Raw genomic sequence first — 23,733 nt, forward strand, 5'->3', positions numbered from 1 at the left:
GAATGGTAACACTCCATATTATCTTCCACACCCTCATAGATACTCCGAGTTTTGGGTGAGAATGCTATTGCTGTCAGGACGAAAGCCATGAAATGTCTGTCTGAGGTGGTGGCTGCGGATCCTAGTATTCTGGCCCGGGTAAGTCTGCACCCTCATCGGCTTCTCCTCAACCCTGTTGACACATTAAAACCGGGAATGCATTATTACGCCTTACTACTTTAACGACTATTTTATGCTTTAACTACTAAAAAGAATATCAGATATAGCCTACAAGCTTGTAGATCTGCTATTTATTGTAGATCTGCTATTTTTGAAAAATTGTGAACATTCATTTTGTCTCTACGTCAGTGGTTCTCAAACCTTTTCATTTCAAGAGACCCTTATAATTATATACGTATTTGGCCGCCGGCCCCATCTCAAAATAGTGTATCAGGGACCCCCCAGAAACAAATATTTGAGGTACAAAAAAAGGTAATTTTCATGAATTTTCAGAAATGGCAGATCTACAAGCTCGCAGCTGTGAGCTTGTAGATCTGCTATTTTTCAATAGTTAAATACAAAATAATTCCAGGCCTTAATTGGTTGTTAAATTGTCTCTCTGTTCTGACCTTTTTACATATCGTCGTTGTCGGGTGGAAACCTTGTATGTCCAAAGCTCGGGTACTTGGGTATAGCCAATACCTCTGCTGTGTATTATCAACCCCATAAGATTGGAATTCCCATGTGTTATGACCTAGCATGTGAGCCAGGACAAACACAGAAGACCTGGTTTTTGAACTGAAAAGGTATACAGGGTTATTACTACAATTATCCAATTCAAATACTAAAGTCAGGAGGTGTATCCACTCTCGTTTTTGCATTTATCATTTTAAAAATGATTTAAACTAGTGAAAACAGCCGATCTACAAGCACACAACGCCTCTCACCGCGAGGCGTTGTGTGCTTGTAGATCGGCTGTTTTCACTACCTTTGTGCGACAGACAGCCTTGTATGATGAAGCAAGGCTTCACTTCTTTGCGGAAAGAAACGTACACATTTGAAACCTGGAGATACGAGGTTTCTACCCCGACAGTGACGATACTCTCTGATGTGCTCTGCAGTTGGACATGCAGCGCGGCGTCCACGGCCGCCTGATGGACAACTCCACCAGTGTGAGAGAGGCAGCGGTGGAGCTGCTGGGCCGCTTCGTGCTGAGCAGACCCCAGCTCATTGAGCAGTACTATGACATGCTCATTGAAAGGATACTGGTATGTTTTTTAGTTTTTTTTTTCATTAATATTTTTATTGGAAGTTTAGGCACATTCACATCTGTAGATATAAAACCAGTAAGACTCCCTAATCGGGAGATAAGCGACCGTAGAATATGGACGCTAGGGTTCAAGTGGTTAATATAGAAATGGAGGGGAAAAAAGCTTCTATCACACAAAGATCTGTAGGCCCCCCCTGTAGTAACTCTGAGGACTGGAAATATAGTATCGGAAATATCTAAAGAAGACTGCTGTGTGCCGTGCGCATGTGCAGCTTGATGCACCAGAGATATTCCTATCCTCTCCTTGCCCAAGGAGTTCTTTACACCCTATGGTTCAGGATAGTCTTGTTTTGTTATGGCATGCGACACACACTACATATCAGGTCCAATTATGAACAATTTCATCATGAGTTCACTTCAGGAACTGGTGAAAACTGCCCTTTTAACAGAAACTATCTATCAGTTGTCAAGAGTCTTTATAACTAATTGGCACACTTCTGTGAACCCACTTGAGGTCTTTAATGGAAGTTTTTGATGTTACTATAACTAAGTTAAACGGATCAGGAAGAAGCAGGACTGCAATTCCAGGATTCCAACTTCATACTTTATTGTAGATATCATCACAGAAGAGAGAGACTTGCGTCTCCCTCCATTGCTTCCCCCATCCACCCCAAACACCCATGTCTCACACACATTTATACATGGCCAGGAGATGTACTTAAAGGTAACAACAGATGGTCACTCCTTACATGGTCTCTATTCTATAGTTACACACACACACACACACACACACACACACACACACACACACACACACACACACACACACACACACACACACACACAGTCGGCATAATTTAATAGGTTTGTGTGAGTCGGCTGTTTGTAAGGGGTTTGTCAGGGAGGAACAGGTGATGTCAACCCTGCAGAGGGTTTAAATTGCATCTTCTAATACATTTTATAAATCAATACCACAATGATTGTTCTATGAATTTTTTCACCACAGGTCTTCGAAGGCAATAGGCCATAAGTACCACACAACAGTGTGAAATGGTATTTTGTCAAAGACATTGGTCAACTCTAGCTGAAAGTTCATTTTGGGTGTTAAAAGTTCAGCTGAGGTAAAGTTTTCTTTTTTCTTTCTCCACACTGCCACTGAGTGGTGAAAAGGAAAACTGCAAGCCTCTGGAAAAAAAAACACAAAAAACTCAGAGATCACAGTTGTGTATAAATATTTATTATGGCTCTTGCAAACTGAGACGGTATCTCTCGTCTGAAATAGTTGCTCGTTAAAAAATAAATGCGACCTCATGTGTCAATCATGTTTACGCAAAGCCTCAGGAATAGGGATGATATGACAATATTGGCGTATATGATGATAAAAACACTCACGATAATCGTATCGTGGAGATTTAATTTATCGTGATATCGTCCTCCGTCATGCACTGGGATCACTTCAGCTTTTATTTGCTGAGCTGCACATCCGGTACCACTTAAACCCTCTATGATTGGTAAAAGGTACTTATAATATACGTACTTGATAGTCCTTTTTTCACTCTCTACCAAATATCTTTGCCAAAAAATAGCCGATCTACAAGCTCACAACGCTGTGAGCTTGTTAGATCTGCTATTCTTTGGCAAATGTTTCGCCCCAGGATAATGGATGTTGGGGATATTTTGATTATCGCGATAATATCGTAAACCGCAATTTCTTTGGTTGTGATATGACATTTTCATATCGTCCCATCCCTACTCTGGAACATCATTCAAGATCATTCTGGATTAGGTTATGTTCAATATAAACAATGTTCAAACACGTATTGTATGTTTATTGTGGACTGAATATACTCCCCGTCTGATTGTGGCTTTCATTTGTCTTTCAACAGGACACGGGTATTAGTGTGAGGAAGAGGGTCATTAAGATCTTGCGGGACATCTGCTTGGAGCATCCTGACTTTCACAAGGTCACAGAGATGTGTGTGAGGATGATCCGAAGGGTCAATGACGAGGAGGGAATCAAGGTGTGTGTGTGTGTGTGTGTGTGTGTGGTACACAAATACAGCTTAATAATTGTTGGATTTTAACCACATAAGCCCTATCCAGAAATCATCAAAAATAGCCGATCTACAAGCGCACAGGGTGTAGCACATTGTGAGCTTGTAGATCGTATGTTTCTGAATTTCTTTGAAAGTTTTTGACATTTCTCAACTATAACGAATCAAATTGTAAACTACAGAGCTTGCCTGAACGTTACTGCCTTTTGAAACTCTCTGTTTATAACCCTTAGCATGGGGAAATTACACAAACAACACAAGCTACAGCTGGTAGTATGCTATAAATTGTAGCAAGCTTAAGCATTTTTTTTAAGTCCATTAGTACCAGCTCAAGATGTTTTAAATGTACTTAGAACCTACCTATTGTTAGATGTTGAATATATGCACTAAAGACAAATTGATATGTTGGCACCTGCAGAAACTGGTAAATGAGACTTTCCAGAAACTCTGGTTCACTCCAACTCCCAGTCACGATGAAGATGCTATGACCAGAAAGGTCCTCAATATCACAGATGTGGTGAGTGGCAATTTCAGCTTAGCCACAATGTTAAGCTGTCACACTGGTGCACACATTAGAAAGACTTTAGACTGTGACGTGTCATGATATTAGTTGTATTATTTTTTTGTTTCAATTTGATTTAATCTCAGGTGTCGGCTTGTAAAGATTCCGGCTATGATTGGTTTGAGCAGCTTCTGGAAAATGTGAGTTTTCTTTTCTTTTCTTTTTTTTCTTTTTTTGTTATTTGTGAGCAGTATCTCATAATTACAATATTTCATAATGTGCATAATGATATTGTCTTACTCTTCCAGCTTCTAAAGTCAGAGGAAGGTGCTTCACACAAACCAGCCAAGAAAGCCTGCATTCAGTTGGTGGATAATCTTGTAGAGCACATGATCAAATATGAGGAGTCACCAACGTCAGAGGGTAGATAATATACATATATATTGATACAATTGTGCCAAGTGATCACAGTAAATTCTGATCATACTTATATTGTGGTTAATATTAATCTGAAGTGTTTGTGTGTTTCAGCCTGTGAGAGCAAAGGATTCGATTCTAGCCGTGTAGTTGCTTGCATCACTACCCTCTACCTGTTCAGCAAGATCAGAGCCCAGCTAACAGTCAAACATGCCATGACCATGCAGCCATATCTGACCACAAAGTGCAACGTAAGAACCATAACAGTTGTCTCAAGCCTTTCCACTATTCACTTAAAATTGCTTGATCCTGACAGACGATTTGCTCAGAAAGGGGCCCACAATAGGGTGCCTGGTGGCCTACTGGATCAAGCGCGTACCATATAGGCATTGCCATTTCGGCATCCATGCCTGCGGCGTCACCGGTTCGATTCCCAATCCGAACGACCTTTGCCGCGTGTCACTCCATGTCTCTCCCCCATTTCCTGTCAGTCTACTGTACCTATCCAATAAAGGCAAAAAGCCAGAAAAAAAAACAAATCTTTAAAAATATATATAATCAAACCTAGAAGGAATTTCCTGGGTCTGTTAGGATTTGGCATCATTTTGGACCTGTGAAGACCTCTCTAGCCCACTTTATGAAAACTTAAAACAAAGAAAGTTGTCTCATATGTAGTGATACTGCCATCTAGTGGCAGAAACACACACCTTAACTTTAGCAACAGCTAGTTGTCAGCACCCTGGATCAACCAGCAGCCTTTACAGATAACTGCTTTGGCTGTGTGCCAGCCATTCAGTGGGTTATTCATTTCCAACCACTGGACCGTGTAATCAAGTGTTTGTGTCCTGTCCTCAGACCCAGAATGACTTCATGGTGATATGTAATGTTGCCAAGATCCTGGAACTGGTGGTGCCTCTGATGGAGGAGCCCAGCGAGAGCTTCCTCACCACTGTAGAAGAGGACCTAATGAAGCTTATCATCAAGCATGGCATGACGGTCAGTCTCATGTGCAGCCTATGCAGGACAGTTGGCACAAATGCAATTAATGAAACAAAACTACATTCTTGGAGTACAAAAATGCTCTTATCTCATTTTAATATGATTTGGCTCTGCACTTCGACTGCTTATTTCCGTTTACACCAAAATCTCATCGCCAAAAATAGTCGATGTAAGTTCTCAAGCACAATGCGTCACAACCAACTTGATGCATTGTGAGCTTACATCGACAATTATTGGTAAATCTGCTTTATTTTATTTTTTTACTCTTATGTAAGCAACAATCTGGCATTTATAGTTGACCTCTCTTCTATGGTTTACTTTTGTTTATCCTGCTTTGTATTTTCTTAACTTGCTTTATTTGCTTTTGTGATTTGAATTCTGTAAATAATCAGCTTTTGAAATGTATGTGTGTATATATATATATATATATATCCTATTATAATTATCCTTAATTTGTTGTAATCAACAAATCATTTACATCATCAGGTTGTGCAACACTGTGTAAGCTGCCTTGGAGCTGTTGTGAACAAGGTCACTCACAACTACAAGTTTGTTTGGGCTTCTTTCAATCGTTTCTATGGTAAGTATATACTTTACATTGTATTTACAGTATATATTGACGTGTCACTGTTGGTAGAAAATTTGCATTAATGACAAGACTGATTGATGGAAGAACTTGGATTCTTATTTATCCCAACAGTTTAATGTAGAGTATCAGCGAACACTCATAATTACACCAGGAAAGAGAACCTGTTTGTGGTAATGTTTATTGGTGCCAGTCATCTAGATTTCATTGCACTGTGAGACCTTTTTAGCTAAACTGAAAATGACTTTTCTTTAGCTTAAAGTGTTAGTTCAGCTATTTTTGACATAAAGCTGTGTGAAATATTTGCCATTAAAATAGTGGTTACAAATGTATTAATTCATTACCAGAGTCCCGTGGTCAAGAGTTCTGGTCAGTTTTAGATGAATATAAAGTAGTTCCGGTAATTTGGCAGGGGCTCATGGCCCTATCATTAAAAATAGATGAATCCACAAAACTAGCGTCATGTGTATTGTTGACCTATTTCTACCAAACAGACCAACTTTCGTTCAACTTTGACCCCTCTGTCACATGGTACTATTCTTTGTGTCCAGTATCACTACGCCGCTGCAACGTATTTCCCCAAAACAAGGTGCTTTGCAGTCAGCTGATCAGAACGAATCCTCGCTCTATATGGTAGAAATAGGCCAACAATACAAATGACGCTAGTTTTGTGGATTAATCTATTTTCAATGATTGGGACACGCCAAATGGCCCCCACCACCCCATTGGAACTACTTAATATTCATCTAAAACTGACCAGAACTCTGACCACGGGACTCTGGTAATCAATTAATACATTTGTAACCACTATTTTAATGGCAAGTATTTCACACAGCTTTATGTAAAAAATAGCTGAACTAACACTTTAACTGTGTGTGTGCGTGCGTGTTATGTATTTAGGTGCTCTGACCAAGCTTAAGACCCAGCATCAGGAGGACCCAAACCACCCTTCTCTGGCTGCTAACAAACCTTCCCTGCTGCGCTCGTTGTTCACTGTCGGGGCTCTCTGCCGACACTTTGACTTTGACCTGGAGGAATTCAAGGGTACCAGCAAGGTAAGAAACAACTTGATTATTTGAACCTTAGTGTGCGCAACTAAGAGGGAGTTATACTTATCCACCGCTGCTCTTAATGTGCTTCTTAATTAGGTTGTCATCAAGGACAAAGTGTTGGAGGTTCTGCTGTACTTCACCACGCACGAAGATGAGCAGGTTCAGATTAACGCCATCATGGGTCTAGGTACACATAATCGTATATCATCTTTATTACAAGATGTGTTCACAATGTTTACACTTTATGACCTCACTATTTCTTATGTTTGAGGGCTATATAATCATTCCATATTGATATTGTTCTGCTTCATAATTCTCAGATTAAAAATAAATACAAATTAGCTAATCCATGGCATATAGGTTTGTCTTTCAGCCACCAAGGCAAACTATTAATTGTTCTCTCGCTCTCGCTCGCTCTCTCTCTCGTTGTCCCTCTCAAGGTTTCCAGTTCATCATGCATCCAGCGCTGATGTTTGAGCAGGAGGTGAAGGTCCTATACAATGACATCCTGGCAGACGTGAAGAGATCGGTTGCCCTGAAGAATCAAGTACTGAAGAACCTGCAGTCCTACCTGCAGGAGGAAGACTCTAGAATGCAGGAAGCTGACCGCGAGTGTGAGTTTAACATAAGGCTCGCTCGTTTAAGCTTGAATTCCAACAAATCCTTGTGAGTTTAACATAAGGCTTGCTGGGTTAAGCTTGAATCCCTGTCCTAAGTGGGATTGGATTGGATGACTACTAGACTAGACACTATGTAGCCAATCTCCGCTTGCCTATACGTCTGGTGATCTAAATTCAATGTATTGGCTATAATAGTGGAGAAAACGGCCACCGACAAACCTACCGCCTACTGCTCTGTGCTTTGAAATCCAGTCACATCGCCACCCCAATGTGCAGGACCACCCTGAAGGCAGAGATCACAGATCGCCAGGTCAAGTGAGAATATTTGGCGTCTGACAAGATGAATGGATTAAAAGAGCCTCCTCCAACGGGATTCTTGTCTTTGTTTTTCCAGGGAAGCAGCAAGCGAAGCAGGAGGATCTTAAAGAGATGGGGGATATTTCATCTGGGATGAGCAGCTCCATCATGCAGCTCTATCTGAAGCAGGTGCTGGAGGTGTTCTTCCATACAGATTCCAGTGTTAGGCACTACGCGCTCAGTGTCATTGCACTGACACTCAACCAGGGTCTCGTCCATCCTGTGCAGGTATGTTCTCTTTCTACGTCTCAGTCTCATCTTGTGAGACTTGATTAGCCGGAGGTCTGACGGTGACATTGCCAATCGTTTATTCCTTTCTGTGGATGGGAGCAGTCAGAATCTCTGTAGGAGTGGGTGGGAGTGTGGAACATGCCTGGGTAGAGCAAAATGTAAAAGACTCTTAAGATCAGTGGTTCTCAACCTTTTCAGGCTGTGACCCCCAAAATATTTTAACTGGGGACGTCCCCCGCCCCCACCCTGACAAGCACACTAAGAGTTGAGGCATTACATTTTGTATAACATCTACATCTCACAACACTTTTCAACGCGAGGCATTGTGAGCCATTAGATCGACTATTTTCACAATTTCTGGCTCTAATATTTGACAATTTGGCAAGTTTAATTTGTCATTTCAGAGGTATTAAAAAGTCCTTAAATTGTCACTTTGGAAATGTGCTATACACTTAAGAGTTAAGATCTGTTTATTTGACAGGGACCGTGCTCATTAATGGACATGTCAGTTTTCACTTCAATGTAAATGAGCCAGAGTTAGCCCGCCGTGGGCTAATTTTCATCTGTAGTCCCTGGACCCCCATTGGTGGTGATCAACCCCCCCAATCCAACCCTTGATGCTGAGTGCCAAGCAGGGAGGCATTGGGTCCCATTTTTATAGTCTTTGGTATGACCCGGCCGGGGAATTGAACCCCCGACCTCCCAGTCTCAGGGCGGACACTCTAACCACAAGGCCACTGAGCTGGTCAGACAGACAGACAGACAGACAGACAGACAGACAGACAGACAGACAGGATCCCCATTGGTGGTGGTGATCAACCCCCCCAATCCAACCCTTGATGCTGAGTGCCAAGCAGGGAGGCATTGGGTCCCATTTTTATAGTCTTTGGTATGACCCGGCCGGGGAATTGAACCCCCGACCTCCCAGTCTCAGGGCGGACACTCTAACCACAAGGCCACTGAGCTGAAGCACTGAACTTAAACGTCATGTTGGTTTGTTTACTGTTGAGTGAGAAAACAATGTTGCACATTAAGTTAATCATCTGGGGGTCCTGACCCACAGGTTGAGAACCACTGTTATAGAGAACCGTGGTAACATTTTGAAGCTCACCCCAGCATATTCTAATGAATATCAAATGAGAATTTTCAATGATCAATTTGTTGCTTTTTCGTCAGATCAATGTGCACAGTTATTTTATTATATATTCAAATCACTGAAGTGTCAATTGTCAAGTTTATAATTAAACAATCATGAGGTATTCATATTTGTACTGTTTGTGTCTCAGTGTGTGCCCTACTTAATTGCCATGGGGACGGACCCAGAACCCACCATGAGGAATAAGGCTGATCAGCAGCTGGTGGAGATCGACAAGAAATACACAGGCTTCATCCATGTGAGTGACTGTGTGCTGGCTGGCCTATGATGACCAAGGGAAAATAGATTGCAGATCTACAAGCTCAGAATGCATTGCCATGCAACACATCCTTAGCTTGTAGACTGGCGGTTTTTGGTAAAGAGATTTGATGTAAATGGAAACGGAGCCTTATTTGACTGGGGACAATTAAGTACAGTATGTACTCTAGGGCAGGGGTCTTCAATGTTTAGTTGAGAGAGAGATGAAGCAGGGACCCCCATAACATGTTCATAGATAAAGTTTCATTGTTTGACAGCACGATCGACAGTGTATTTTGGATTCATGTTAATGTGTGTTTTCAGACATTTTACCACTTGAACAGTCAATACTTAATAAACTTGACCTTTCACTGTACTTAGTCTGCTCTTTTCCCCCTCCAAAGCTCTTTGCAGAAAATAGCCGATCTACAAGCTCACAACGCCTCACGCTAGATCTGCTATTTTTGGCTAAAGTTCTCTGAATATGGACGCTAGGGTGCAAGTGGTTAATATAAGAAAGGGGGAAAAACTAGTTCCTATCACACAAAGATTTGGAGGACCCACTGTAGAAGACCCCTGCTCTAGGGTTTAAGTGGTTGATGTTGTCTTCTCTGTCTCTACATAGATGAAGGCTGTAGCAGGGATGAAGATGTCTTACCAGGTTCAGCAGGCCATCGCCACATCTAAAGGTACTAAACTGGTGCGAGGTTACTGTCAGGATGAGTCCAGCAGCTCTGCTCTCTGCTCCCATCTCTTCTCCATGGTCCGAGGGAACCGACAATACAGACGGGCTCTCCTTCTCTCGCTGCTCAACCTGTTTGATGACAGCTCTGTAAGTTCAGCAGTCTCTTAGACTATTTAAACCATTTAGGCCTATGTCTGATTTGAATAAAGCCATATAGACCTAAGTCCGATTTGAAAATGACCCACTGTTTTTTCTGGAAAACATATTACTCAGCCTCTGTTGCAGTTAGAAACAAAATTCCCAAACTATTTGATAGCTTACACCTTTGGCTTTCATAGAAAAAGAAAAAAAAAAACAGAAAAACTTAAAATATCTTTTCAAAGATTACTGTACTACATACTTTACATACTGTAATACATGTGTACCTGTCCAGAATGGGCCATCCACACCGACACAAATAATTATAAATATGTTGTTTTTAAATATTATTCCAGCTCAAGTAGGTGGCAGACACACAACTATAATGGCAACAGTGAGTGGTTTTTCGCTGGGATCACTTTCAGAGTGATTTGATGAACAATTGTATGAAAGGTTCTATTAACAAAGCATAGACCTGATGATGACCAGTCAGATTCAATAAATAGATGCTATACACTCTTATTTCCTGCAGAAGACAGATGTGAATATGCTGCTCTTCATAGCAGACAACCTGGCCTACTTCCCTTACCAGAGCCAGGACGAGCCACTGTTCATCATGCACCACATGGACATCACCCTGTCTGTCTCTGGTAGCAACCTGCTCCAGTCTTTCAAGGAGGTGAGACACATGTCATGTGACAGACATTTCTAACATCACTCCATTAATACAGTTATTTGTTCCTTTTTATTTAAATTTATTTTCTTCTAGTACAGTGATTCTCAACCTTTTCAGGCCGCAACCCCCAAAATAATGATATTTTAACTGGGGACCCACCATCCTGACGAGCACTAAGAGTTGAGGCATTACATTTGTATAACATGGTTCTATTGTAAAAAATAGCAGATCTACATGCTCACAACACCTCGCTTTAGCAACGCCTCTCTTTAGCAATAGTTTGTTTGACTGACTTTGCGCTCTGTGCTGCAGTCCTTGCGCAAAGGCCTCACACAGAAGCTGAAGAAGAAGAAGAAGGAGCAGAAGAAGCAGACTCGGCAGAGGAAATACTGCTCTGAGGATGAGGATGAGCAGAACAGCAGCAGGTCCAACAGCAGCGATGAGGACGACCAGGTCGCCCGGCAGCTGAAGAAGTCCTCGAAGCCTCTGGTTTCAGACTCTGATTCGGCCCCGGACTCTGATTCTGACATAGAGGACATGGACACGGTGATGGATCGTCTGCCAGACAACCCAGGGCCCCTGTTGGACTTTTCCAACGCCTCCCAGGGCATCCTGCTGCTCCTGGTGCTGAAACAGCACCTGAAGAGCCTCTATGGGTTCTCAGACAGGTAAGCCAGAGCCGTGGTTAAACGTGGGGGCCGCCAATGTGGTCAGTTGGAAAGGAGCGGAAATGCAAATACCGTACATTGGACATTAAAAAATACAATGCAATGGACTGTAATAATTGTTTTTGGAATTCGAACGGCTGAAATCAATAATAAACCAGTATTCAGAGCCCCACGGGCCGGCCGCATTAAGTGAAGGTGGGGGACACCAGGCTGCCAGTTGCCCATGTATGCCCGGCCTGGAGTATGACAGAAGGGTAAAATAGCTGCCGTGTGAATTTGAGCGATTGTTCACGAAACTGATGCAAACGTAATCTCTCCTTTCTCCGTAGCAAAATCCTGAAGTATTCACCGACAGAGGCTGCCAAGGTGTACGACAAGGCTGTGAATAGGAAATCTAATGTGCACTTCAACCCTCGGCAGACACTCGACTTCCTGAACAGTGACCTGGCCAACTCGGATATCAGCTATGAGACCAAGAGGAATATTGTGAAACAGTACCTGGATGTAAGCATGCAATGTCACAACAACACAAACCTAAAGCTTTTACTTTTGTTTGGATTCTATCCAGATTCCAGAGGCAGGTCAAAATTATACACAGCCAGCCACATATCTTCAGTTATTTTTGCTTGTTATTTGGTTGTTTCTCTGCACCTCAACTAGAATCCTATTCCGATTCACCTCCCTGCTGCCGTGAAACTCCCTGCTAGATTTATATACAGGCAAAGCACTCTCTTTCTGGAGTAGGGATGTCACTAACGGTTAATTGCGACCGTCAGGGAGCAGTTTACTATGAAAACCTCCACCGGCCGTCCGTCCGTCCGTCCGTCCGTCACACGTCACACGTGACCATCAACAAACGTCACACCTTTGTTGATGTTTAAATCGAAGAGTCTTGGTCAAATACTTCTGTTGGTTTCTGCACTGATCATTTATACAATTCAGCTGTGTTTGCTCGTGTCATCATGATGAGGTCATAAATCAGCCATGCCCAAATATAGATTTTACGGGTTTACATGCTTACTCAGTTATTCGTTATGTGAAAGTCCTATGACGTCTATGATATCTGACATCATCATACATACATTCCCTTTTATGCCCATAAATGGAGATCCCCTCTGTAGAACCAGCCACTGACATCACTGTAATGTCAGGGGAACCAAATCCCTTTTATGCCCATATATGGAGATCCCTGTGATGCCAGGGGAACCAAATCCCTTTTATGCCCATATATGGAGATATGGAGATCCCCGTGTTGCCAGGGTAACCAAATCCATTTTATGCCCATATATGGAGATCCCTGTGATGCCAGGGGAACCAAATCCCTTTTACGCCCATATATGGAGATCCCTTATGTCATCAATATTAAGCCCATATCTTTGAATATCTTTGGGTACCAGATGTCTCCATATATGGTTAAATGGTCCGATATACATCACTGGCCAGAAGACCAAGAAATGGTGCAACCTCGCCCTTTGCTTTTCTCCCTTAGGCATCTTACTGGTAGGTAGTTTAATGAGGAATGCAGTATGGTGGTAGGTAGGTAGTTATGGCCTTTGATGTAAGATTTTCACTTTCTAGGATAACTATATTTGCTATTCCCAGATGATGCCCTTTTAGGGTACCCCTCATGCCCATATATGGAGATCCCCAGGCTTTACTAATTAACATAAGTTTTATGCCCATATATCCAGATGTGTGATGTAAGTGTTTTATTCCAAATGTGGCACCCCACAGACATATTTCCAGAAACAAAATCCCTTTCATGCCCATATATGGAGATTTCTGATGTCATCAATCCCAGGCCCTGTAAAAAATATGGTTGCTATGGTAAACAGTTGGTTGCTAGGGTAAACAGTTGGTTGCTAGGGTAAGAAAACATGGTTGCTATGGTAAACAATTGGTTGCTAGGGTAAACAGTTGGTTGCTAGGGTAAAAAAAACATGGTTGCTGTGGTAAAAAGTTGGTTTCTAGGGTAAACAGTTGGTTGCTAAGGTAAAAAACATGGTTGCTATGGTAAACAGTTGGTTAGTAGGGTAAACCTTCAATGATTTTGACATCTTGTTACTAATCTGTCGGTAGATAATGCCGGTCTTATATAAGGGTCATTTGTGTACGGTGTGATGTCATACTGATGTCAGCAGTGTGACAGGAGATAAGCGACCAACGGTCGCTTATCTCCCGATTAGGGAGTCTTACTGGTTTAGTAACCGGTTAACCGTCAGCCATAACCGGTTAATTAACGGGTTTTAATTATTTTTATTTTTATTAATTTTTCCAACTTTTTATTTAATTTAATTTGTTCCTGCGCTGCACAAAATGCGCCCCAAAACATGATCGCCTCCCGCCCTGGGGATCAAATCCACCATGTACTCCTAACCATAAAACACTGGGGGCGAGTGTGTTTTGGGGCGATCGTTCCGGTTACCTCAGCAGCGTGCTCTCTTGTCGCGCTTTCGTTTCGCGACAGGGCACAGTGCATGCCAGACAGAGATCGAGTACCTTGGCATAATAATATCTTTGGCTATCATCTTGGAGTTGGCTGTCAAATCATCTTTTCTGCACGTGCAGCACAAGTTCGCCGAAGTTTCATTTAGCTCTGGGCCTTAGCGTTAGACCAGAGCTTGTTTGACGGTGAAGTCTGCCACTGCTCTCTGACCGGGTGTCTCGCATTAATTTGATTTGACAACACTGATGTTGACGACGAGAGTTGCACATCATTTGTGTTGTGTTTTATCGTCAATCTTGACAAAATTATCGCGCGCAATGGCGGTGCCATTTGATTTCCAAGCGAGCAGCGAGCTTCACAAGCAAGACAAGGAAGAGGAGGAAAAGAAAACACAGCAGCGCGCGACACAAAACCAGCAGTCTGTTTAACAAAATCACATCCCCATAGTCAAACACCAGTATCCAGGACAGGACAATGCGATCATATTATTATCAAAAGTAACCATTAGCATAACCGGTTATTTCTTAACGATCAGCTAACCGATTAACCGCCGACACCCCTATTCTGGAGTTAGAACTCTTAAACTCACCTTCTCTTAGTAAGTTACAAAGTGTTTGAATAAATATATGCACATATATAATCACATCTGTAGTACCCACAACCTTCCATTGTCCTAGCAGCTTCCCATGAAGAAGTGGAGTTGAAACACAGATGTGAACAGAAGTACATATATTGATTCACTTGTCCAAGTTGTCAAAAGTTGATTTGATCTACTATTGATCAGTAGTTCATCTTTTACAATGAATTTGAGATTTTTATTGTCACACTGTGTGTGCGCTTCACACCTTTGGTCAGGGAGGTATATACAACGTGGAAAATGCAATATTTCTGTAATTAAAATGGTGTTAATAAATGATGGACTGATTTAAAGAATGTGTCTTTCAAGTTTAAGTTACTGATGGAGCATTTGGACCCTGATGAAGAAGATGAGGAGGCTGAAGCGAGCGCCAACGCTAGAAACAAAGCCATTACCTCACTGCTGGGTGGTCCAACGCCCCGGAACCACAACCACCACCACCGACAGAAAGTTCCCATCGAGACGTCTGAGGAGGAGGATGATGATGATGATGAGAGCGATGATGACAGAGCCCCTACAGTAAGTAGATTACAGCACTGGTTTTCAACACCAGGTCCGGGGACCACCAGCGGCCCAAATGGACCCTATGACTCTGTACCTCATAGTGTACAATGGGTTATCTCTGGGAACCCAGTCTACATTGCCAAGAATATTTAACCAAACTACTAACCACTGCCAGGCTGCTATCTTTTGTTTTTCCTTTGCTTTTCAAGTAGTCACAGAATATTTTGTGACTACAAAGTGATCCCCCGATCGTTCACGGACACGCTTTCTGTACTTCCATGAAAGTAGAGAAAAACGCAACTTGTTTTTGCCTTGCAATCCATAGTTATGGCCAATGTAATCCGTCAATGGCAGTGAATTGAGTTAATCTAACTCTGAGTGTACTTATAGTACCAAATAGTACCAAAAGTATACAAATGGTTCCATTTGTATACTCTCAAGAATTACAGACCGTCAAGGGTCCATTTGGGCCCCTGGTGGTACCTGGACCTGACGAACCAGTGGATTACAGCTCCTTGCCTCTGTGTGGAGAGCAATAGTTTGCATGGATGCTTGTAATGACTACCAGTACTAAAACTCTGCCAATTATCTCTACAGCGTCATCCAAAAAAAGGTGGAAAGTCTCCAGAAGCATCAGGTCACATGAATGCAAAAGTGGAGGCTAGAGACGTTATCGCCATCTGCTGCTCAAAGGTCAAAGAGCGGCCACAGATCGCGAGGGTCATCAGGAAGACCAGCACTGGCTATAGTATACACTGGATGGCTGGGTCTTACTCTGGCCCGTGGGCTGAGGCAAAGAAGCGGGATGGTCGCAAAAAGGTGCCTTGGGTGGATACTATCAAGGAGTCAGACATAATCTACAAGAAAATAGTCTTGACGAGTGGACACAAGCTTACAAACGGAGTGGTACAAACTTTACGGGCGCTGTATGCAGCCAAGGAGGGAAAGTCCCATTAATCGACCCAAGTTAGTCAGAAAACATTTGCAGCCAACTTAAAGTCAAGATGGATATAATATTGGATCGAATATTTTCCAAACTAAACAAGGAGTTTCATTAAAGTTGCATTGTGGAAAACATGTCTCCTACTGATAAAGGAGGGGAGATACAATAATAACCCATTGTGTCCAAATAATCCAGCTCAACTACAGCAGTTCCTCCAGGCTCCCCATCCCTGGCCGTCTTATCAAAGCAATACTGCACAGGCACCCAACAGACTACATGTATGGCTGTTAAAGCAAGACAAATCGAACAACTCTGCTCGTACTGGCAGTTCAGGTGTCGAGGGTGGTGCTTTGAATGGAGCTTAGTGAAAATTCAGTCGAGAAGGCTTATTGCGCCACTCAATTTAGAAACACTTCTGTCACACCTCTATCCAATCTCAAATGATACCTGATAGTGTATTCACCCTAGCTCGATCTCTGTCTGGCAGGTTGTGGCTGCCGTCTTGACCTATGTTTACATGCAAACCAAAAACCAGATTGCTGTGAGGAATCTACTGAAGGTAGGAAATTGGATGCCTTTACATTAATTCATCTGAGTTCTCATCTCCCACTAAGTCACACCCACACCACAGGAGAAGAAAAATGCATATTCCAAGCTATCCAGTTGCATATGGTTAAGGCTAGGCTGTAGTTCGTTTACACCGTTTCCATGCTTCTTCAAAAAGAGGTTTTGATGTAAATAGATAGATTAAACTTTAGAAATAGGAGGACAGATGCCTTTACCTTACTGGACTCTCTGTTTAAAGAGTGAGGAAGGACAATAAATAACTAGGAAGGGGGAGCCTGGTCTTAACCTATTTAGACCTGATGCCGATTCTAAAAACGGTTTAAAAACTGATTTCTGGAAAAACGTCAACATTTTATTCAAAAGTGCAAAATGACACCAAGGCGTATAGGTGTACCAGGTCTAAATGGTTCTTTAGAAAGGATGGGGGAAAACTAAAACATTGACTGTGAAGTCTCAATAAATCAAAAACATTGCACAATGCAGCTTTAAAACAATAAGTGCAAGGACCTAACGGGGACGATATTGTGCACAATGGTCAATGATGGAATAGAATTCAGGAAGAAAAAAGGTTACGCAGGAACAAAAGACAGACACACAAATATGAAATGTTTGGGAAAACATTGTTTGGGAGTGTGTTTGCTGTTGTGCAGCAACTTGGTTGTTAGATTTTTACTCCCACTGTATCATAGTTTAACTAGAAGAAAAAAAATGTTTATACCTCTCATAAAGTTCTGTAAAATGAAACTGAATGTTGGAAATGAGTCTGTTGATGTTCTTAATAAAGTGTTCTTGGAGTTTAAACTATCACCGGATGGTTCTTCAGTTTAGCCTATAGTCCCAGCAACTTGAAACTTCATTTTTGTCCTGTTTTACTTCATTGTATTTACCTCTGCTGTATAATGGAGTTACTTTCATATAATTTATTCTGTAAAAAGCAATGCAGTATTTGTGCCTGTATACAGGGATATTTCTTTTGGTTTTGATATTCAACAGGTCACCTGGATAAGGGATCCCCAGCACTTCTGGTGGAGCAAATACAATAAACGTTTTTACTTCTGTTTGATACATGTCTTGTTTGGATTTGAGTTTCAGAATGCATAATGTAGCACATTATCACATCCCTTTGTTTTCTTTATTAGTGATCATGACCAAGATCTATATAAGATACAACAGGGACAGACTTGTAGATTGTACACTCTGTATAATGTTAACCAGATAACAAAGCCAGCTTTTTATAATGCAAGTACATTTATCATTTGCATACTGTACCCTGTAGCAAATAGGTTATCTCAGTGGCATTCTATCCTAACAGTAGAAAATGTATGATACCCCACAAAATATGTAATAGTAAGCATAATATGCAAAAACGCCCAATATACATACATTTTACAGGGATTTTTTTTTTTTTTTTTTTTTTGCTAGACACTCAACAATAGATGTTATTCATCGGTTTGCAGACCAGTACCAATTGCATGTTCACTACATAGCCTACTGGTGCACATTATTTACTCTGAATGAAAATTGCAGTGCACAACATGATGGAGCACAGTTAAATAGTCATGATGTGTGTATAGGATAAAAACACGGTACACAATATAAGGCCTACAAAATATTGTGTACATAATGAGCACAGGCTACAGCAAGTAGTACAGTGTTCAGCTGACCAGTGTCCGAATCCGACTGACCATTTGCTGCATGTATTATTGTTTTCACTCTAAATCTCTTTGCCAAAGAATAGGCGTATCACCTCCCTTTCTGAAAAAAAGCCTGGAATCCAGACTGACTCGCTATGACCATAGGCTACAACCTTTGATCCTAAACATATTTTAATATTACATTATTTGATATACTACATTTAATAAAACGCTTTGTTTAGCGATTTTCAAAATGTTCTTTTCACAGAAACAAAGGTTTCATGTTCATGATTCACTGCAATCCTGCTGGCTTGGTTCTAGGCTTAACATAATTGTTATGTATATTTTTGTAAAAGCCGATGGGGGAAATGAATGGGAGATTTTAAGTGGCACCAGTAAACCACTTCCGCTGCAATGCTCTAGGGCCTAGGGCTCTTCCTTTTAATTGTTTAATTACTATTTTATTACAATATCTATTACAATAAAGTACCTTTTTTTTGTTACCGACTTGTTAAATAAAGATTGTAATCTTGGGGGAAATCCTTGTCAGGAGAAAAAAGCTGACAAACAGCCAAAAAGAGCATGCACATCCAGAGCCATATAGGCTGGGGAAAGCCTGGTAGGCGAGGTTATGGGGCTTTTAAGCCGTGACATCATTTTGTAGGCAGAGGAGAACTCTGCCCCCAGAGCATTTTCTGTCCCTCGCTATTTCAACAGTATTCAAAGTATAATTCTAACACTTTCCTTTCAACAACAAAGAGAAGAAAAATGTGTAAATAGTAAAAAGATTCACGGAAACTGGGGGCAGAAATTCTCCTCTGCCTACAAAATGATGTCATACTTAACAGCCCCATAGTGTGTGCCAGCGGCTACGTCATTGTAGTCCTTAGCGGCCATTTCTTGGGTCAAAACACAGGTGTTTCAATTGTTTGATTGCATAGAACTAATGCTATAGTCTAATCACAGCCTACCCATGTAAGGCTGTGTTTACCCAAGAAATGGCCGCTCTTAGAACTACATTTGGCACACCTTATTCCTGGCCCTCTCTACGGAGGCTGCCATTTTCTTTTACAGAGGGCAAAACATCTTTTCACTTCCTCCCAAGTAAGGAATTGACAGGGAATTGTCTGTTGCCAGATTTTGCCAAAGAAATAAGCCCAACAGAAGCGACTAAGCTATACTACTTTACATTTACATGTGAAAATAGCAGATCAGCAAGCTCACAATGTGTCACATTGCAACATATTGGGAGCTTGTATATTTGCATTTTAAAAACCATTGAGGGGAATTTTTTTTTTGAATATTTTTTAAATATATGTGTGGCGGTCCCTGGCACCACATATTTTCAGATGGGTGTCTGTGACTGTGGACACATATGTTAATCTGGGGTCCTTGATATGAAAAGATTTGGGAACCACTGGTTTAAAAAAATATTAGAAAGTAAGCCCAATAAGCAACTATACTATTTTTTTAAAGACACTAATTGCTTATTATAAGCAGACATGGCAACCCAGGTACATACAGAGCCCAGAACCAAGCCCCCAGAACCCTGGGGGCGCCCTGAAGCAAAAAGTACATGGTGGCCAAGTTTCTGTATTGCATTTTGGCATTGTAGGTCAGCCTACTTGTACTTGCCTTTAACTTAAAGAAGTGGTGCAATAGTTTTGTACTTTTTCTGGTTTTCATCTAGGAGGGTGACAGTATTTCATTAGACCCCCTGGTGTGGTTGTTATGAGCAATTATGTATTCCCTTTGCATTTTGGATTTCTTTCTCGAGGCTGCCACTTTGTGGGTCAAAAGTTCCGATCCATAATAATATATATGCATTAGGATTAGGCTACGGATGCACATTTAATGCCATTTCTATGTCTCCAATTTATATTGTAAAAGCAATGTGAATTTAACTCTCGGAGTGTACCAATGGGTCCATTTGTTTCCTAATAGGGGTGTAACGATATAGTAACTGAATCGAAAAATCTTTTTTAATTTGCAATGATCTACTTTATTGATATGCAAAAGGAAATATAAGTATTTGTGCTTTGTATTTAGCTATTTTAAAAGGCAAAATGAAAAAAAGGGATCTAATTACTTTTCCATTCCATATAGCTACTATAGGTGTATCGATAAATGTCAGTAATCTCTTTCACAGAGATTTAATATCTTTGCTAAATAGTTACTATATCCTATTCTATTCTAATCCTGGAGCAGCTCAGACGATTTTGGCCTTTTTATTATTCATGACTCTGACGAAGATGCACTGGCATCGAAACGTTAGTCAATCCTGTTGTACTGGCACCTGAATAATAAAAAGGCCAAAATCGTCTGAGCTGCTCCAGTGTTTCTCTCTCTACTGCATACATCTGTCCCTGCTCCTGTGATGCACCAGACTAGCCGTGTAGGCTGAGGCGCGCTGTAGAACCCCTCTGTTCTCTATTCTAATCCTATTGCCATGAATGAACCAATATCGTCCGTGTATCGTGTCGATGTTCAAATATATAGTTACACTCCTAGTTCCTAAAGGACCACTTTGATAGCCGATGTTGTGTTGCTGATATTTCTTTCTTTTTATAGAAATGGTACTCCTGAATGTGACAGTCCAAGACTATCTCTATCGAGCGGTGCGGATGAGGCAGGGCCCCCGCTGCAACTTTGTTACAACCCGTACACCCAACCTGAATCCTGTTAATATCAACGTCCCCATCAATGTGAGAAGCTGGGCTGAAGTGATGAACGCCATAGACATCTTAATGCCCAGACTGCCTAACACCAGGCCACATGTCGAAGCGGTGAGGGGTATTTCATTACATGTTGGCTAACAGTATTTTAGTGATCATTCAGGGTTTTTTATGATCCGTTGGGTCATCCAAATATAAGTTACTCATTCTGTGTACCTTAATGACCAAATGAACAGAAACAACTAAAATAAAAAGTTTGTCATGACGACGTCACAGCTAAAACCATATTCTTTTTTTGGGGGCCTGTGGCTCCCCGACTTCAACCTGATCCTCAGGTAAAAATAAGATTTATCTAAATTATTATTATTAAATATTTGTTATTTGGAGGTGGAGACAGGGTTCCCACGGTCATGAAATTCCTGGAAATATTTTGAAATTAGAAAAATATTTTTTCCAGTACTGGAAAAGTTTTGGGAATGATCAAGGGTCCTGGAAGTTCCTGGAAAACATAACTATGCATTGTCTTTCGTTATTGATTTTGTTAATTCTGAAATTACAAATTAAACATTGGCCAAATTGTCAAATATTAGAGGCAGAAATTGTGAAAATAGCAGATCTACATGCTCACAACGCCTCGCGTTGCGAGGCGTGAGGGCCGGCCTGAAAAGGTTGAGAACCACTGGCATACACTACCCGTCTTTGGGCATTGCGTATAGGAGTAAGCGACTCGTTATTGAGCTGAATTATTGTTATATAGTCCTGGAAATCGGGTTAAATATTTTGGAAAAGTTTTGGAAATTAATTGGTATTCAGATGTGTGGGAACTCTGTGGAGAGGAGGGGACTAGGGTGAAAAAAGGAGGGGAGGAGAGGACTAGAGTATGTTCTCTATGGAGAATAACATTGAGTCATCTTAAAATCGTCTCATGAGCATTGCGGTCCAAAAAATAAGTCTGTAATGTCTGTCATCTCTTTCACAGAGATTTAATGTCTTTGCTAAATAGTTACTATATTGATTTTAAATCATTGAATCGAATCCTATTGCCATGAATGAAACAATATCGGCTGTGTATCGTGTCGTTCAAATATAAAGTTACACCCCTAGTTAGTTCCTAAAGGACCACTTTGATGATAGCCAATGTTGTGTTGCTGATATATTTTTCCTTTTATAGAAATGGCAACGATGGATGTCCAAGTGCTGGACTATGTCTATAGTCAGGGGCAGGCGTTAGGCAACATCGTCCATGTGTGGCGAACTCCGCCACGCCTGTACCTTAGCCTCTACCCCAACTATGGCACCAACTGGTCAATGATAATGACTCACATTGACCAAACAACGCCAAGAAGGCCTAATCTGCCTGGATGGCCTTCCGTGATCTCAGGGGTGAGTGGTATTTAATTACATCTATCATATAATTAGAGAAGTCAGTAGGCTCCCCGACTATAGCCCTTTTTTTTTTACTTAGATTGACTGGCCTATTTGTGTCTGTCTCTGTGCTCTTTTGTTAAATCGAGGCCTTCTCTGCCTTGGGCATCTAACTTAAGTTCCTGGAAAACATAACTATGCATTGTCTTTCGTTATTGATTTTGTTAATTCTGAAATGACAAATTAAACTTTGGCCAAATTGTCAAATATTAGAGGCAGAAATTGTGAAAATAGCAGATCTACATGCTCACAACGCATGTCCCTCCTGACTTGAAAGGAGGTCATGTGGCTCTAGTGAAAGAAGGCCAAGCAAGGATGAACAAGAGGCCTATGGCAATCGTTGCAATGGCCCTTCCGAGTCAAGATGGGATGGTGAAAAAAGTCAAGCTGAAAGTTGCAAGGGACAACGAAGATCTTTTCAAGACCCATCTCTCATGTGACTCTTCTGTCCCCAAAGAACTGAATTAGTACTTAGTTATTGTGTGGAGTTAATTATAACTCCAGGCGGGGAGTGTCATGGATCAGATCTCCATTTGGTTGAATGTATGTTAATGTTATGCTGTAACACTTTTACCTGGCCACTCGGTGGTGCTATCGTTCATGTTGGCTCTGGCAGACAGAGCATTTAGTAATTATTTGAGGCACCTGTTTTAGTTTGCACAAGCACACCTGTAGTCTGATTTTGTTTGAGAAGACAGTCAGTTCTGGTTTGAAGCACTATGCAGCCACTTCTATGCTTTTCTCCCATTCTTTTGGAGCATACAGAGATCATATCTGTGAGTAGCCTGTTTGTATGTGTTCTGTAGTAAACATGAGCAACCCTGTGTGAATTTGATTTGTTATATTGTGACTTTGATTAAAAAAAGGGATCTAATTACTTTTCCATTCCATATAGCTACTCTTGGTGTATCGATAAATGTCAGTAATCTCTTTCACAGAGATTTAATATCTTTGCTAATCTAATCCTATTGCCATGAATGAACCAATATCGTCCGTGTATCGTGTCGATGTTCAAATATATACCCCTAGTTCCTAAAGACCACTTTGATAGCCGATGTTGTGTTGCTGATATTTTCTTTCTTTTTATAGAAATGGTAGGCCTACTCCTGAATGTGACAGTCCAAGACCATCTCTATCAAGCGGTGCCCGCTGCGACTTTGTTACAACCCGTACGTACACCCAACCTGAATCCTGTTAATATCAACGTCCCCATCAATGTGAGAAGCTGGGCTGAATCAACCTGATCCTCAGGTAAAAATAAGATTTATCTAAATT

At 41.3% G+C, this 23,733-nt stretch overlaps 1 protein-coding gene across 3 annotated transcripts in view; it reads left to right on the forward strand.

Moving 5' to 3' along the window:
• LOC308300114 (nipped-B-like protein B) overlaps positions 1–17,707 on the forward strand; it is a 43,830-nt gene extending 26,123 nt beyond the window's left edge. For all 3 annotated transcript variants that reach the window (XM_080743893.1, XM_080743895.1, XM_080743894.1), the window contains exons 28-47: positions 40–138; positions 1,101–1,247; positions 3,136–3,270; positions 3,722–3,820; positions 3,952–4,005; positions 4,114–4,228; positions 4,337–4,473; positions 5,078–5,218; positions 5,708–5,801; positions 6,708–6,862; positions 6,956–7,046; positions 7,300–7,473; positions 7,874–8,064; positions 9,354–9,461; positions 10,086–10,292; positions 10,816–10,962; positions 11,272–11,627; positions 11,957–12,131; positions 15,020–15,229; positions 15,812–17,707. In XM_080743893.1, the coding sequence (XP_080600019.1) occupies positions 40–138; positions 1,101–1,247; positions 3,136–3,270; positions 3,722–3,820; positions 3,952–4,005; positions 4,114–4,228; positions 4,337–4,473; positions 5,078–5,218; positions 5,708–5,801; positions 6,708–6,862; positions 6,956–7,046; positions 7,300–7,473; positions 7,874–8,064; positions 9,354–9,461; positions 10,086–10,292; positions 10,816–10,962; positions 11,272–11,627; positions 11,957–12,131; positions 15,020–15,229; positions 15,812–16,171 (3,195 nt within the window). In that variant the 3' untranslated portion in view covers positions 16,172–17,707. The remainder of the gene's footprint in view (positions 1–39; positions 139–1,100; positions 1,248–3,135; positions 3,271–3,721; positions 3,821–3,951; positions 4,006–4,113; positions 4,229–4,336; positions 4,474–5,077; positions 5,219–5,707; positions 5,802–6,707; positions 6,863–6,955; positions 7,047–7,299; positions 7,474–7,873; positions 8,065–9,353; positions 9,462–10,085; positions 10,293–10,815; positions 10,963–11,271; positions 11,628–11,956; positions 12,132–15,019; positions 15,230–15,811) is intronic.
• Positions 17,708–23,733: the final 6,026 nt, after the last annotated feature.

Source organism: Nannobrachium achirus (genome assembly GCF_963921795.1).
Source record: "Nannobrachium achirus genome assembly, chromosome: 15".
Lineage (NCBI taxonomy): Eukaryota > Metazoa > Chordata > Actinopteri > Myctophiformes > Myctophidae > Nannobrachium > Nannobrachium achirus.